Here is a 17,615-nt window from a genome sequence, read left to right as displayed (position 1 = left end):
GGGTGGTAGATGGAGTCAAACTCAATGTTTTTGTTGATAGAGTTCTGGTTGGAATGCCATGCTTCTAGGAATTCTCGTGCGTGTCTTTGTTTGGCTTGGCCTAGAATGGATGTGTTGTCCCAGTCGAAGTGGTGTCCTTCCTCATCCGTATGTGAGGATACTAGTGAGAGAGAGTCATGTCTTTTTGTGGCCAGTTGGTGTTCATGTATCCTGGTGGCTAGTTTTCTGCCTGTTTGTCCAATGTAGTGTTTGTTACAGTCCTTGCACGGTATTTTGTAGATGACATTAGTATTGCTCATTGTTTGTATCGGGTCTTTCAAGTTCATTAGCTGCTGTTTTAGTGTGTTGGTGGATTTGTGGGCTACCGTGATGCCAAGGGGTCTGAGTAGTGTGGCAGTCATTTCCGAGATGACTTTGATGTAGGGGAGAGTGGCTAAGGTTTCTGGATGTGTTTTGGCTGCTTGTTTGGGTTTGTTGCTGAGAAATCGGCGGGACTGTGTTCATTGGGTACCCATTCTTTTTGAATACATGGTATGGGTGATTTTCCTCTGCTCTGCGTAGTTCCTCTGTGCTGCAATGTGTGTTGACTCGTTGAAATAATGTTCTGATGCAGCTTCGTTTGTGGGTGTGGGGATGATTGCTTCTGTAGTTCAATATTTGGTCTGTATGTGTTGTTTTTCTGTAGACACTGTTTTGAAGTTACCCATTGGCTGTTCAGTCTAATGTGACATCTAGGAATGGCAGTTTGTTGTTGTTTTCCTCCTCTTTAGTGAATTTTATGCCAGTAAGGGTATTATTGATAGTCTTGAAGGTTTCCTCTAACTTGTTTCATTTAGAATTCCTGAAGACCATCAAAGACACTAAGATAGAAGAGGATGAAGTAATTGTCTCCTTTGATGTAACAGCCATGTTTACTTCAATCAACATAACTTGGCCTGGGAAACACTGACTACACTATTAGAAGACCCAAAGACGCACACACCAAACACCACCAACTTCATCAACAAGGAGAATATCATCAAGCTTGTGGACCTATGCTGTACCACCCACTTCACCTTCAACAACAAAACCTATAGACAAACCAATGGAACACCCATGGGATCTCTGACATCAGGGTTCTTAGCAGAGGCAGTAATGCAGAGACTTGAGCAACCAGCTCTGGGTCCGCTACATGGATGACACCTTTATCATCACTAAATTAAACAAGTTAGAAACCATGCTACCTGTCACTGACTACTCCATTTTCTTCCAAATGCGCATATATCTTGTCCCTAAGTATCTTCTTGAAGAGCTTCCCCACCACAGGCATCAGGCTCATGGGCCTATAATTTCCTGGATTATCCCTGCTTTCTTTCTTAAACAAGGGAACAACATTGACTAATCTCGAGTTCTCTGGAACCTCACCTGTGGTCAAAGAGGATGTGAAGATATCTGCTAACACCCCAGCTATTTCTTCTTCTCTTGCCTCCCGCAGTAATCTGGGATAGATCCCATCTGGCTCTGGGGATTTGTCTAGCGTAATGCAAATTAGGAGACCCAAAACTTCCTCCTTCAATATATTGACATTTCTCTAGAATATTCACACTCATCCCTGACCTCAACATCAGTCATGTCCTTCTCTTTGGTTAATACTGATACAAAGTACTCATTAAGGATCACTCCCACTCCTGTAGCTCCATGCATAACTCCCCTCCTTTGTCTTTGAGTGGGTCTACTCTTTCCCTCACTACCCTCCTTATTCTAATTTATGCATAAAAAGCCTTGAGATTTTCCCTTGACCCTGTTTGCTACAGACATTTCATGGCCCCTTTTAGCCTTCCTAATTCCTCAAACATTGTCATCAGCTAACAACAGAAAGAAATTAAGGCAATGTTGAGTCTGGGGATGCCATTATCAAGCCAAATAGTTATTTTATTCCTTGTTTTTTCCCATTAAGATCCCCTAAATGATATGTTTAATCATTTGGAGCCAGGTGCATGCAGGTTGTTATTTTACAATAGACACAAAATGAATGATGAACTTGTGGGCTGTTAGAAATTCATATTACAAAACTCTGCCTGATCACAGAATCCCCTTTTGAGACAAAGGGCTGTCTCATATTTGATAGAATTTCTGCCATGGGTCCTCAAGCTTTCAATGAAACAATCACAGATGTGTTCACAAGTCTTTTTAATCCCATTTTGGGATTAAAAGCAGTTGTTGTTTGTGAGGAGGAGATATAATCTTATTAATAGACAACTTTCTGTGAAAAGGAACACAAGTTGTAATTGGAAAATATTTATCACAGTGCACCATCTCCTGACTCATTTAATGTTACTATGATCATTTTAGGGACCGTTAAAATTCTGAGCATCCAGTAATTATTTAACAGAACAACACTACCCGATTTCATGCTTATAGCATCAAGTTATTTTGTGTGTTTATGAAGAGAAATTTAACAAAACAAACTCCATTAACTTCACAACACAGTTTGCAGTGCCTTGTGGTGTAAAGTCAGTCTCATTTTTACACCACATGCTTCCTCCCCCCCAACATCTCTCAAGCTAAAACTCAAACCCAAACCCAAGAGTTCAAAACCTTCAGAATTTGTTCACTTTTTTTTGGGGGGGTGTGGGAAGGTGGTGGTGGTGGGGAGTGAATCCAAAGGTCTGCCACAGTGTACTGGAATTATTTTTATTCTCCTTAATAACCCTGCTATTCCACCATGTACCACTTACATGAGTAAGTAGTTCCATTAATTCTTGGCTAGGTGGTCCTGGGACGTTTTCTAAAAACCTTACATATGAGGGTTCTTCAATTACTTGTCCTGACATTAAGCAGACCTTCAGTCTGTACTCATAGGTTATGTGTAGCCCTTATTAAGTTGGCTATTTATGCTGACTGCTGTCTACCACAAGGTTGTGAGAAGACCCCTGTAGATTTGTTCTACTAAATCATCTAACCATTTTCCCTCATTCAGTTCCAACTGAACTGACCTTGCTGCTTCAGGCAGAAAACACATACAGATTAATTTAACAAGGTGCCTTCCATCCCTATGTTTGAATTATGAACAGTATGTTTGCAAAAGTACTCATGTGGCCCAGCTGGTGTTCCTTAAAAGGCAGGGAGGATTGTTCGGTCATGCCCTGGTGAACTTGGATAAATATATATTGTTGCTGCTTAATTCCTTCCAGTTTTATACTGGAGATTGCTCACTAGGAAAGATGCAGTAAAATGAGATATAAAATCAAAAGCTGCATTCTCTATTGAAGCTGCCATTGTATATGTGAACTGCCATTTGAAATGCCGCAAAACTGGTCAGGGAGACCAATGTCTGATCTATTTTGTTTTTACTCTTTTACAAATGAAGTGAAAACTTTGGGAGAAAATATATTGGTGTATAGACACTGATTTGAGAAGAGAGTGAGGTTAATGAATACTTAGCACATTCAGCACTTAATTAGATTGCTTGAGTGATTTTGCTTTTGTGAATTGTTTTGTAAATACTTATGTTGGTAAATAACTGCAAATTGCACATTAAAAAGTAGCTCTCATTACATGGAAAGCAATGGTTTGACATACAGAAGGATGTGTTCATTTTTGAAATGTTTTGTGTTGTGCGCTGCTTATACGCAGTAAACAAAACCAATATACATTTCACCTATTCGTCTGTTTTAAATCTTTGTCTGTTTTGTACAGTTTAATCATTAACACATTACTGAAAAATGTGCTAATGATTTTCCTGCATATAACACACTGTAAATCTCCTTTTCCAAACAATGATATAATCATAGAATCACAAAATAGTTATGGTGCAAATGGAGGCACTTGGCCTATTGGTCTGCATTAGCTTTGCATAAGACCGTAAAACCATAATAAATAGGAACAGGAATTGGCCATTTCACCTCTCAAGCCTGCTCTGCCAATCAACAGGGTCATGGCTGATCCAACATTGTTCATGTCCACTTTCCTGCTCTTTCCCCATAAGTCTTGATTCCCCTCATTATGAAGAATCTAATATCTCAGTCTTAGGTATACACAAGGACTCTGCTCAACAGCTCTCCATGATAAGAAGTTGCAAAGATTCTCCACCCTCAGAGAAAAAATTCTTCCTCATTTCAATCCTAAATAATGCCCCTTTATTCTGAGACTATGTCCTCTGCTTCCAGACTCTCCCATGAGGGAAATCACCCTCTAAACATTTACCCTATCAGGCCCCTTAACAATCGGATATATTTCAATGAGACCACCTCTCAAACCTTTTAAACTCCATAGGTAGAGCCCCAACCTGTTTAACCTTTCCTCATAAGACACTGCCTTATTAATTCTAGATAATTCTCGTGAACCCTCTCTGAACTGTCTCTAATGAAATGATGTATTTCCTTGAATAAAGGAACCAATACTGCTTACAGTGCTGTAGATAAGGTCTCATCTGCATTTTGTACAGTTGTGGTAAGACTTCTTTGTTCTTATACCCCAACTCAAATATTCCAAAAGCCTTCCTGATTACCTGCTACACATGTGTGGTAGCTTTCAGCGTTTCATGCACAAGTATCTCCAAATCACTTTGTGTGGCAGGTTTCTGCAATTTTTCTCTTTTTAATTAATATTCTATTCTCTTGTTTTCCCTTTCTAAATGAACAGTACATTTTCCCAATTATACTCCATTGGCCAACGTTTTTGCCCATGTACTTAATCTATTAGTCTCTCTCCATAAACTTTAAAAAAAGCAAAAGAATTGCGGATGCTGTAAATTGGAACCAAAAACAGAAATTGCTGGAAAAACGCAGCAGGTCTGGCAGTATCTGTGGAGAGAATTCCAGGTTAACATTTCAGGTCAAGTGACCCTTCCTCAGAACCTTCCCAAAACTGCAATTTCTGTTTTTGGTTCTCTCTGTAAGCTGTTTGGAACCCTCTCGCAACTTGTCTCATAAGCTAATGCTATTCACCTGCCTTTTTATGTAACCCTGCACATTATTTCTATTTAAGTAATCATCTAATACCCTCTTGACTACCTCAATTGAACCTGCTTTCACACACTTCCAGGCAATGTATTTAAGCCTCAAATGTGTCTCTGCATGAAAATGCTTTTCTCGTGTCACACTTTGTTTCTTTTGCAAATCACTTTTAAAGCTGTGTCTTCTGGTTCTTGATCCTTCTAAGATCAGGAACAGTTTCTCCCTGTCTATTCTGTCCATCTCCCTCACGATTTTGAAAACTCCAAACAAATCTCTTAACCTTCTTCTCTTCAAGAAAAACAGTCCCAACCTCTTCAATCTGTCTTTATAACTTAAACTTCTTGTTTTTTTACCATTCTGTCAGCACTGTTTGCATTTTCCTTTAGAGTGGCACCCAGAAGTAGACAGTGACCAGCATAGATCTCTAACTAGTGTTTTATACAGTTACAACATAACCACCACTCTCTTGTCCCCTAAACCCTTATTAATAAAGCTTAGGATACTGTATGCTTTATTAATCATGATTTCTATCCTGCCACTTTTAAATACTAGAAATGCAGGTCATGAACACTCTTTAGCATAATGTATTTTATTTTATGCTATATCCCCATGTTATTTCTACAAAAATGTATCATCTCATTCTTCATATTGGAACATCGTCTGCTACCTATTTGCCCATTCCACCAAGTTGTCAATGTCTTTTGAAGTTCTACACTGTCCTTATTACAGTTTATAATTCTCCAAGTACTGTCTTATCCAGAAACTTTGAAATTAGCCCCTGCATTTCAAGATCGAAATGATTACTATAAATCAGGAAGAACAATAATTTCAATATTGAGCCCTAGAGATGTTGTACTAAAAGTGGACCTTCAAAATACTTAATTCTGAAAATTGGTTCTTTCAGGAAATATAATTGGGTTTTTAAAAAATTTTGATCCTAAAAATATTCTGCTCTGCTTTAAACAATGCAGTGCAATTTTAATTGGCTTAGAACATCACAGTGTCTCAATGGTTAGCACTGCCAGAGATCCAGGTTCAATTCTAGCCTCAAGCAACAGTGTACAGTTTGCACGTTCTTCCCATGTAAACGTGATTTTCCTCCGGGTGCTCCAGTTTCTTTCCACAGTCCAAAGATGTGCAGGTTAAGTGGATTGGCTCTACAAAATTGTCCAGAGGATCCAGGGATGTGCAGGCTAGACGGATTAGTCATCGGAAATGCAGGGTCACACGGCTAGGGGGCGGGGTAATGGGAGCTGTTCAGAGGGTCGGTGGAGATTATAGGAGCTGAATGGCTTGCTTCCACACTGTTGACGTTCTATATTTCTAGTGACAGGAGATGGGAGGTTCTTTGTGTGTCTGGAACCCAGTGTGCAGTAGTGTACAACAGGAATCAGTGCTGGGTCCCTTATTGTTTGTGATATTCATTAATGATGTCAATGAGAATATGGAGGGATAATAATTAAGTTGGCATAAAGATGATTGAAAGTGAGGAGGTCATAGCATAGATTATAAGGGCAGGAGGGTCGTGTTGGAGCTGTACAGGACCTTATTTAGGCCAAAGCTGGAGTAGTGTGTGCATTTCTGGTCAACACACTATGGAAAGAAGTTTGGATCAGAGTGTTGCTGGAAAAGCACAGCAGGTCAGGCAACATCTGAGGAGCAGAAAAATCGACGTTTCGGGCAAATACTCCCTCCCCTTCCTGGACCTCTCCATCTCCATTAATGATGACCGACTTGACACTGACTCTTTTACAAACCCACCAACTCCCACAGCTACCTGGATTACTCCTCTTCCCACCCTACCTCCTGCAAGAATGCCATCCCCCCTTAACAATTTCTCCTTTGAATCCTCCCACTTCCTCCAGACCAAAGGGGTAGCCATGGGCACCCGTATGGGCCCCAGCTGTACCTGTCTCTTTGTTGGCTACGTAGAACAGTTGATCTTCCGTAATTACACCGGCACCACTCCCCACCTCTTCCTCCGCTACATCGTCACCACCTCCTGCTCCCACGAGGAGGTTGAGCAGTTCATCAACTTCACCAACACATTCCACTCCAACCTTAAATTCACCTGGACCATCTCTGACACCTCTCTCCCCTTCCTGGACCTCTCCATCTCCATTAATGACGACTGACTTGACACTGACATTTTTAACAAACCCACCGACTCCCACAGCTACCTGGATTACACCTTTTCCCACCGTACGTCCTGCAAAAATGCTATCCCCTCTATTCTTGATGAAGGGCTTTTGCCTGAAACGTTGATTTTTCTGCTCCTCGGATGCTGCCTGACATGCTATGCTTTTCCAGCACCACTCTGATCTAAACTCTGGTTGCCAGCATCTGCAGTCCTCACTTTTGCCTAGTTAACACTAGGCACTTTCTTTACAATGAAAGGGAAAAAAAATCTGTCCAGTGGGGAATTATTGCTTTAGTGAGGAGGAGGAACTTGAAGGGAGTTATTAGAATAAAAACAAGTCCTGAAGAAACAATGAGGCAAAGAGCTGCCAAACCCGTGAACCTGTTGACCTAATCTGTAATTATTAACAAATAATTATTGCATTAGTTTTGATCTTCCAGAACTCCCTAGATTCTAGAGAAATCCCAATGGATAAAAGGATAACAAACGTAACCTCACTCTAAGTAAATGAGAGAATAGAGGCCAGTTAGCCTGATACCAGCAGTAGAGAAAATGATGGAATTTCTTATTAGGAACCTGGTAACACAGCACTTAGAAAATCAAAATGGTATTGGGCAGAGTGAACAATGATTTATGAAAGGGAAATGATGTTTGACAATTTTTTTTTAGGTTGCCACTAACATGGTGAATTAAGGAGAATAAATGGATTTGTTTCACTTGAATTGTCAAAAAGTATTTGACAATATACCACATGGGACGTTATTACACACAATTTCAAATTATGGGAATTACAGATAATATTGCCTGTTTGGATTGAGTAATGCATTTAACAAATCAGCTGCTACATGACCCTGACTATTACAATCCATTAATCCATGAATAAGAAAATTAGTAATGTAATCAAGTTTGTTGCTGCAGAGTTAGACAGGGAAGTTAAGAGGCCACAAAACGGCTGTCATGTAGTGGAATTTTCTCTTCTCTGAGGTGGCAAGAATAATGATTGGTTGGGTGAGACTCCATAAAATATATTCTATGTTGATAAAAACGCTCCCAGTTAAGTTCAGAATCTTGCCAACATGTTTATATGGAAAGTTTATATTGTATTTTATTAATGGCCCAACTTCCTTTATTAACTCTCAATCTTCCTTTTTACAATTGAGAAGCTCAGTGGAAAAAAAACACTTGATTGGTAAAGCATTGCGGATAATAGGCAACTTGTTTTGTCAATGTACATTGCAGCTTGTGTAATTGCCATGCTGGCCAACTCGCATCACTGTGCACACTTTTCCCACACCCCTCAATTGTGTGACTCAATATTGGCAAAGCACCAGTCTCTTGGTCTTGGCCAAATTCAGCTCTGACTTTAGGGTATCGAGACTACGCTTTAAAGCTGAGGGAGAGCCAGCACTTGAATGCCTGTGACAAGTCATTTTGCACAGAGACAACTAGTCATCACCTTTATTTATGCAGGATATTTAGCACTGACATGAAGTTTGGCAGCTTCTGAAGTGAACCTGCTTTGTAGGCAGCAATGATTACATTTTAGTCTACTCTTCAGTGCTGAATGACAGGCAGGCAGCTGGTGGCACTGGGGATCACTAAAAAGTAACTGTCAGTGTCTGAGCTGTAGCATGTGACCACAACTTATGTGGTAAATGCACTGCATGTGATGGATGAAAATGGCAAAATGTGAAAGTCAGAAAGAATGCGCATTTACTAGGATGAGGAGGGGATTCAGTCAGCCAAGGAGCTGGTCCAATTCTCGTCCCAAAGTTCAAACACACTCAGTCAGGTGTTTAATCTTCTGGTGATTCTTCCTTGACCAGCTGCAGAGATGTGTCAGTGATGTGCTTACTAGCTCGTGACCCCTGGGTTGAATGTAGAAAGTATCCATTCACCCTGGTGCTTTAGCCAGTATCTATAGGCTGTCAGAACTGCTGTATTGATATAGTCTCTTGTGCAGACACACAGGCTGTTTGTCATGCAATTTGTCTGGGCTAGAGTGACATCTTGCAGTACGATACACAGAGACATCATTCTAGCACCCACAGCTATGCCAGCTGCCTGCTTGACAAATGCACTGTACTTTTATTCATCAAAATGGCAATGTCAGAAAATAGTTGGGGGCTAGTCCTCAGTCCAGTCAAGGGGCAGCTACTGTCATTGGGGTCCTGGTACTGTCAGTCAAGTAGTGGTCTGCATGCACTCCAGGGGCTGCACCACAGTCAGGTGTACATTTGGGCTGCTGCGAGTCTGGGGATATGTGCACCTGCAGTCCGAGGAGTGCTTAATGGTCAGCCCTGAAGGACCAGGACAAATAATCAGGAAAATTATGTACTGCTCATCTGGGAGCTGCAAAGACAACAGTCAGGGTCTGGTCAGTCTTCTTTGTGATGCTTGTTGAAGTCATTCAGAGCTCTGAGGCGAATTCAGTCCTGGGAAGTCCATGCATTGATCTTTGAGGGAATTCCAAAGGGACATAGGGGCTCATAGGATTGGGAAAGTCGAGTCTGGGGTTGGGAATGTGTAGGCAGGTGCAGAGATGGGGATAAGGACACGATGGAGTTGGGTACTCCAGGTATTTGGGAGGCAAGCATTGGAGCATCTGGTAAGCTGTGGGAAGGGGGGTATTGGCAGTGACCACTACTGTAAACCCCACAGGAGGAATGTAAAGGACTAGGGTGGGTATCATTAACATGTAATTTCAGAGGTCAAGGGGAAAGGAGGACGATCAAAGTGAATTTCGGTGTGGTGTGTCTCCATATGGGAAGAATGGGTAAAAATGGGCTCTCATGGTAGACCAAATTCAAAGGTGGTATGGAGTCTGTGGGAGGGTATCTGGTGCAGGTGGAGCCTGATGTCAGTGTTCCAGCCACCATTTGCCTTTCTCTAGATGTTAAATGCAACTGGAAAATGGATGGGACAATGCCCAGGGTGAGTACAGTCAGTATCACTTTGATGAGCAAAAGCATGATATTGTCATCTGCTAGACATCACAACATTTGAGAAGCAAATATATGAAGTTTCGTCCAGGTGCTCCGGTTTCCTCCCACAGTCCAAAGATGTGCACATTAGGTGAGTTGGCCGTGCTAAGTTGCTGGTAGTGTTCAGGGATGTGTAGATTAGGGGCATTAGTCGGGGGAAGTGTTGGGTAATAGGGTAGGGGAATGGGTCTAGATGGGATACACTTCAGAGGGTTGGTGTGGACTTGTTGGGCCAAATGACCTGTTTCCACACTGTAGGGATCCTATGACAAGGGACTGTAATGGATATAACAGTAATATGAATAACTGACTGTGGACGTGGGATAAGAAAGAACACAGCACAGCAAGCACATCTTTTTTAATGTACTGTATTGCTCACTTGGTGAGTATGGCACCTTCTAGCTGGTACACATTCTTCCCATATGGAGACCCACCACATCGAAATTTGCCTGTGATCATCCTCCTTTCCCCTTGAATTCTGAAATTACATGTTGTGATCAGGGCCATAGTTAAGCAGACAATAGGGCAGCTGAAAATGTGATTTTACTGCTTGGGGGGCTCTCTGGTAGAGTCCAAACAGTGTGTACTGCATTATCCTGGCATCCTGTAGTCTACACAAATGGTACAGGCATTGAAACAATGTGGTAGATGCTGAGGAGCTGGAAGAGCGGGATAGTTGTTTAAAGATGAGGGCAAAGAATTGGGAAAGGGGATGCCCTCCTTGTGCATGATACAGTTCAGATTGGGCACTGCGAATCAGACAGGACCTGATTGACATCCAGTTCCAGTAGAAGAGATCCAGGTGTAGAAGACAGTCCTGGATCATCAAATGTTTGTGAACTGTGAAACTACTTGTGTTTGCTTTTGCTGGATGTAAATAAACTCATATTTGGAATTGTCCAGTTGCTTGCCACTGTCATTCCTCCACTGGATACTGACGAGCAGCAGAGCTCCAATGGGCAGTGAGGACAGAGACATGGTGATTTACGGTTTAGATGGGAAATATCTAAGGATGAGATAAATTGTAGCCTGGTGGTTAAACAGCGACTACAGTGAGAGAATGGGTTTTCTGTGCAAGAATGTGTCCATAGGCTATATGGCTTAGTGCCTTTTGTGGCATTATATGACCAGTGAAGGGCAATGGCAGAATGCTAATGCTTGCCTAATTCCACAGCAGCCTTTTAAAGAAGTTGTGGATGTAAGGGATGCCAGTCTTTCAGCAGATTATCTCCTCCGAGTGGTGAGTTGTTCCCAGAGCAGCATCTCTGGGATGAGGCTAGAATTAGATGAGTGAGATTCCGTACAGACAGGGTTAACGAGGCAAACTTGGTATGTTATGGCAAGTCATTTTGCTATGCCACATGGTGAAAAACTCTCCGAAAAAACTTCATGCAACTTGGATTTAACCAAAAGTGGATTCTGCCAAACAAGTTTGACAGTCTGTTGGAGTTTCTTTAAGGATGTTTCTAGTAGAGTAGCTAAGAGAATAATAGTGGATGTAGTATATTTGAATTTTCAGCAGGTTTTCAATAAACGTTTGCATGGGGTTAATAAACAAAATTGTGGGATATGTGGTAATAGATTGGTATGGCTTGAATAACAGAGAAAACAGTAAGAATAAAAAGGTAATTCTCAATTTGGCAGACTTGCACTAATGTTATACTTTACCATAAAGATCAGTGCTTGGGGCCCTACTGTTCACAATCTAGGTAAATGATTTGAATGTGAAGATCAAATTTAATATTTCCATGTTTGCAGATGATACAAAATTTGGATGGAATTGTTTGTTAAGTCACGCAGGGCACCTCACACCTTAAATGCATTATATCAGCCGACATGATACCAATTGTTAAAGTTCACTTGGGAATGGAACTTTAAAAACTTTCTGCGATTTACATATGAAATCAACATGGTCATTCTAAAAGATGAGAGGTTTAACAAACAATCCAGGTCTTTTTCAATATATAGTTTCAGTTACATCACGTGTAAACTTTTGCAATAAATTCTGTGTCTTAACAATCTTATACTCCACAACCACCTGATGCTCTGAAAGCTAGTGCTTCCAAATAAACCTGTTGGACTATAACATGGTGTTGTGTGATTTTTAACTTTGTACACCCCAGTCCAACACCGGCATCTCTAACTCTTTAGAACTGAGATGGGGAGAAATTTCTTCAGCCCTCCAACAACCCACCCTCCCTGGCACCTTCCCCTGCCACCTCAGGAATTGCAAAACCTGCGCCCACACCATCTCCCTCACCTCCATCCAAGGCCCCAAAGGAGCCTTCCACATCCATCAAAGTTTTACCTGCTCATCCAACAATATCATTTATTGTATCCGTTGCTCCTGATGCAGTCTCCTCTACATTGGGGAGACTGGACACCTCCTAGCAGAACGCTTTAGGGAACATCTCCGGGACACCTGCACCAATCAACCCCACCGCCCTGTGGCCCAAAATTTAAACTCTCCCTCCCATTCTGCCGAGGACATGGAGGTCCTGGGCCTCCTCCACCGCCGCTCCCTCACCACCCGACGGCTGCAGGGAGAACGCCTCATCTTCCGCCTCGGAACATTTCAACCCCAGGGCATCAATGTGGCTTTCACCAGTTTTCTTATTTCCCCTTCCCCCACCTCACCCCAGCTCCAACCTTCCAGCTCAGCACCGCCCTCATGAATTGTCCTATCTGCCTATCTTCCTTTCCATCTATCGACTCCACACTTCTCTCTGACGTTTAAACCTTCATCCCCTCCCCCATTACCCATTGTACTCTTTGCTACCTTCTCCCCAGCCCCACCACCCGCCATTTATTTCTCCACTCTGCAGGCTCTCTGCCTCTATTCCTGATGAAGGGCTTTTGCCCAAAATGTTGATTTTCCTGCTCCTTGGATGCTGCCTGAACTGCTGTGCTTTTCCAGCACTACTCTAATCTAGACTCTAGTAAATGTTGTAAAAACAATGACTGCAGATGCTGGAAACCAGATTCTGGATTAGTGGTCCTGGAAGAGCACAGCAGTTCAGGCAGCATCCGAGAAGCAGCGAAATCGACGTTTTGGGCAAAAGCCCTTCATCAGGAATAAAGGCAGAGAGCCTGAAGCGTGGAGAGATAAGCTAGAGGAGGTGGGGGTGGGGAGAAAGTAGCATAGAGTGCACTAGGTGAGTGGGGGAGGGGATGAAGGTGATAGGTCAGGGAGGAGAGGGTGGAGCGGATAGGTGGAAAAGGAGATAGGCAGGTAGGACAAGTCCGGACAAGTCATGGGGACACTGCTGAGCTGGAAGTTTGGAACTAGGTGAGGTGGCGGAAGGGGAAATGAGGAAACTGTTGAAGTCCACATTGATGCCCTGGGGTTGAAGTGTTCCGAGGCGGAAGATGAGGCGTTCTTCCTCCAGGCGTCTGGTGGTGAGGGAGCGGCGGTGAAGGAGGCCCAGGACCTCCATGTCCTCGGCAGAGTGGGAGGGGGAGTTGAAATGTTTGGCCACGGGGCAGTGTGGTTGATTGGTGCGGGTGTCCCGGAGATATTCCCTAAAGTGCTCTGCTAGGAGGTGCCCAGTCTCCCCAATATAGAGGAGACCGCATCGGGAGCAACGGATACAATAAATGATATTAGTGAATGTGCAGGTAGAACTTTGATGGATGTGGAAGGCTCCTTTAGGGCCTTGGATAGAGGTGAGGGAGGAGGTGTGTGCGCAGGTTTTACAGTTCCTGCGGTGGCAGGGGAAGGTGCCAGGATGGGAGGGTGGGTTGTAGGGGGGCGTGGACCTGACCAGGTAGTCACGGAGCAACGGTCTTTGCAGAAGGCGGAAAGGGGTAGGGAGGGAAATATATCCCTGGTGGTGGGGTCTTTTTGGAGGTGGCGGAAATGTCAGAGGATGATTTGGTTTATGCGAAGGTTGGTAGGGTGGAAGGTGAGCACCAGGGGCGTTCTGTCCTTGTTACGGTTGGAGGGGTGGGGTCTGAGGGCGGAGGTGCGGGATGTGGACAAGATGCGTTGGAGGGCATCTTTAACCACATGGGAAGCGAAATTGTGGTCTCTAAAGAAGGTGTGTTCTGTGGTGGAACTGGTCCTCCTGGCAGCAGATATGGCGGAGGCGGAGGAATTGGGAATATGGGATGGCATTTTTGGAAGAGGTGTAATCCAGGTAGCTGTGGGAGTTGGTGGGTTTGTAAAAAATGTCAGTGTCAAGTCGGTCATCATTAATGGAGATGGAGAGGTCCAGGAAGGGGTGGGAGGTGTCAGAGATGGTCCAGGTAAATTTAAGGTCAGGGTGGAATGTGTTGGTGAAGTTGATGAATTGCTCAACCTCCTCGCGGGAGCACGAGGTGGCGCAAATGCAGTCATCAATGTAGCGGAGGAAGAGGTGGGGAGTTGTGCCGGTGTAATTACGGAAGATCAACTGTTCTACGTAGCCAACAAAGAGACAGGCATAGCTGGGGCCTATACGTGTGCCCTTTGGTCTCAGCACTGTCCCCATGACTTGTCCAGACTTGTCCTACCTGCCTATCTCCTTTTCCACCTATCCACTCCACCCTTTCCTCCCTGACCTATCACCTTCATCCCCTCCCCCACTCACCTATTGTACTCTATGCTACTTTCTCCCCACCCCCATCCTCCTCTAGCTTATCTCTCCACGCTTCAGGCTCTCTGCCTTTATTCCTGATGAAGGGCTTTTGGCCGAAACGTCGATTTTGCTGCTCCTCGGATGCTGCACCAGAATCTAGTAAATGTTGCCAATACAAAACTATGTGGCATGTACTCTGTTCCTCAGTGAGCCCTGCTCACATTGCATTATCCTCACTGAAGTACTTTGATCTGTGGGCCACTGAAAATGCAAAATATAAAATCTTATCTGGTATTGAAATTCTTCACAATCTTACCCTTACCTTTCCCTCCAGCCCTTTAGCCTACCCCAAGGTCAATTTTCCTTACTCTAATCTTGGGTGTATCATCCTACCCCAGCAGCTACCTTGACCCTTTCCCTCGGGTATTCTATTTCTGATTATCTCTTCAGTTCCTTCCCTTTTTAGACAGCTTCAAAATTCATCTGTTTTCCTTTTATTTGTATCTTCTCCTTTGGCGTGGCATTCTTTTCCTTATCTTTGTGAAGCAACACAGGGCAGCGTATAAATCGAAAACAGCTATATTGATCCAAGTTTATAATTGCAGACTTAAGTACGCACTAGAAGGTAATTAATTCTAGGCATGTCTTTTACTTTAGAGGTGAGAGTATCAGAGACACGTCATCCTCGACAGGTGAGACCCTCTGATGATACAGTTTCACCACGACTGAGATCACCTCGTACCCCTCAAGCTAGAAGCTACCTACTTGGCAGGAGAAGAAAGTATGCACCGCATCCAAAAGAACAAAGGAGACATAAAGTACAAAAACTTGGTAGGCTCTTTAGCTACTGTACCAATATATGCAATACTGAAATTGTTTTGAAGATATTATGGAAATATTGCAATTGTTGAGGCAATTCAATTTTACATTTTGGTGTAAAAATTCAATCAGAGAGTTGTAAAATTAGTAAAGTAAATGTGCGCAGTAATCAATTAAGGTTTCTCAATTTTACAAGTAGATTTGTCATAATCAGAAGATACTGAAGAATGGAATGATTGCTTTGGAACTTTCTTTTCTTGTATTTTCATGCTTATCTTTCCACAGTTCCTGAATCAATGTTTGGGATATCTCCTCGGACAAGGAATATCCTAGGGCAGAGGGAACCTATTTACAGAACAAACCCGACAAAACATAAAGGTGGGTTTTGTCAGAATACCTCCTAAAACAAGTTAGCATCAGAAGCTTGACACTTCTCGCACTGGTTATATATTGGATATAAATACATAACTCTAAAAGTGATCATAAATTTATTGATAAGTAAATAACATAATATGCAAGGTAAATTACAAAAAAATGAGTTTCAAATTAAGAATGCTTAGAGCATGAAATCTTTTCGTAGTGAAATTTGTATGATTTGAATTTGTAGCAAATTCCTGTGCACGGTGTTGATGCCATCCACTGGACAGGATAGGTTAACTGAGGCAGAGCAATCAATCTTCAGAGAGAAACTATGTCAATGTTTCAAATAAATGATGTACAATCAGAACTGGAGCAATTGCAATTTGAGTTTTCAAGGAAATCTGAGTTTTGGTAATGGGTTTGGGGTCGGTGGTAGAAGAATGGTAAAAAGAAAATGGGTCTCGAGGAGGTTTCAGTGGAACAGTAGAACTAGTATTAGCACATAATGGCCTGCAAATTTGGAAGTGGGTGTTGTGATCTGAAGTTGTTAAATTTAGCAAACTAACTCAAAGATCAAATATTGTAAAGTACCTACTCAACACACAAGATGCTGTTGATGTTTGCATTGACCATCACTGGACTGAGGATGACTCTCTGTAGCTGATTTTCCAGTCTAAACCTTTAATATGTGGAAAGTCCAGAGACAGCTGTTCCTTAGGTGCACTGACATCTGTGCTTATGTCATGAATATGTATATCTGTTGATTGAGACTTGGTGGAAGAGGTTCGAGAAGTATTCCCAATTTTATTTGTGATTCTGGAACTTTTTCAGGACTTAAATACTTATTCTCCTCTTTACATATGTTTTGATTTTGAAATTCTAACTCCACTCTCAAAATTTTTAAAACTACTTTTGCTACAACAATTGTTAATTTTGGATGATCATCTCTCTTATTGTTTTAGAGGATAATGAATTGTATGAACCCAGAGACATAACAGTTCGCGTTATGAGTCCACAGTCTGTGCTTGTTATTTGGGTCGATCCTGCTCTTCCGAGGAATAAGAATCATGATGCTGGTTCAGAAAGGTATGCACTTCAACAATAAATTGCAGTCTGTACTGTGAATCATGCTTGTTTCCTATTTGGCTGCCTTTAATGAGCTATGTGCAAGGAATCAGCATCTGGCAATAAACTGTATACTGCACAAAATACAGCCGTTTATCCAAAGCCAATTAGAAAAGAAATTTCAGTTACCATTTTCTGTGTGTGTCCGTCCGTCTGTCCATCAGGATGATTGAAAGATACGTTCAAAGCCAAATTCCAGTAGTCCCACATCAGTTTGTTTTAAAGCCTACTTGACCTGAAGCTGAGCTCTGACTTTGTGCAATCCTTGCACCTTTTCAGTTTTACCCTCTTCTGTTTCACCATCTTCTGCAACTGCCTGAGTTCATATGGTCCTGAAACTCTCATCTGTGTATTCGTCACCTCCCAGCTATTCAAATGCTGGTTTGAAAAAAACAGCATTCATGAGGTGAAGTGGTTGGCTGAAAAACTTAAGGGGCAGATGGCAGTCAAATCTGTTGTGGGATTGGAGCAGTCTAAAAAAGAAAAGCTGAGTTCATTCCTAAAAGATACTTGTGAACAAGTTGGTGTTTTCTTTCACCTTTGATTTCTCTTTTACTAATTCCATCTTTGTTCATTACATCCAGTTTCAATTTATTAAATTGAATTCAAGTTGTCAAACTGCTTTGGTGGAATTTGAACTCATATTTGCCTATTATAGTGCAGGCCACTAGATCACTAGTCTAGTTACATA

The 17,615-nt window shown here is 42.3% G+C and overlaps 1 protein-coding gene across 1 annotated transcript in view; it reads left to right on the top strand.

Annotated features, from left to right (window-relative positions):
• Positions 1-17,615, top strand: part of fndc1 (fibronectin type III domain containing 1) — a 373,864-nt gene that overhangs the window by 173,444 nt on the left and 182,805 nt on the right. The window contains exons 4-6 of the mRNA XM_043696167.2: positions 15,278-15,451; positions 15,725-15,817; positions 16,762-16,885. Coding sequence (XP_043552102.2) covers positions 15,278-15,451; positions 15,725-15,817; positions 16,762-16,885 — 391 coding nt within the window. The remainder of the gene's footprint in view (positions 1-15,277; positions 15,452-15,724; positions 15,818-16,761; positions 16,886-17,615) is intronic.

This window comes from Chiloscyllium plagiosum, unplaced genomic scaffold (genome assembly GCF_037043375.1).
Source record: "Chiloscyllium plagiosum isolate Xiang-an unplaced genomic scaffold, Cpla_swu_hap1 HiC_scaffold_10, whole genome shotgun sequence".
In the NCBI taxonomy this organism is placed as follows: Eukaryota; Metazoa; Chordata; class Chondrichthyes; order Orectolobiformes; family Hemiscylliidae; genus Chiloscyllium; species Chiloscyllium plagiosum.
Note: the sequence above shows the minus strand (reverse complement) of the source record. Positions and strands in the feature narration are given on the sequence as shown.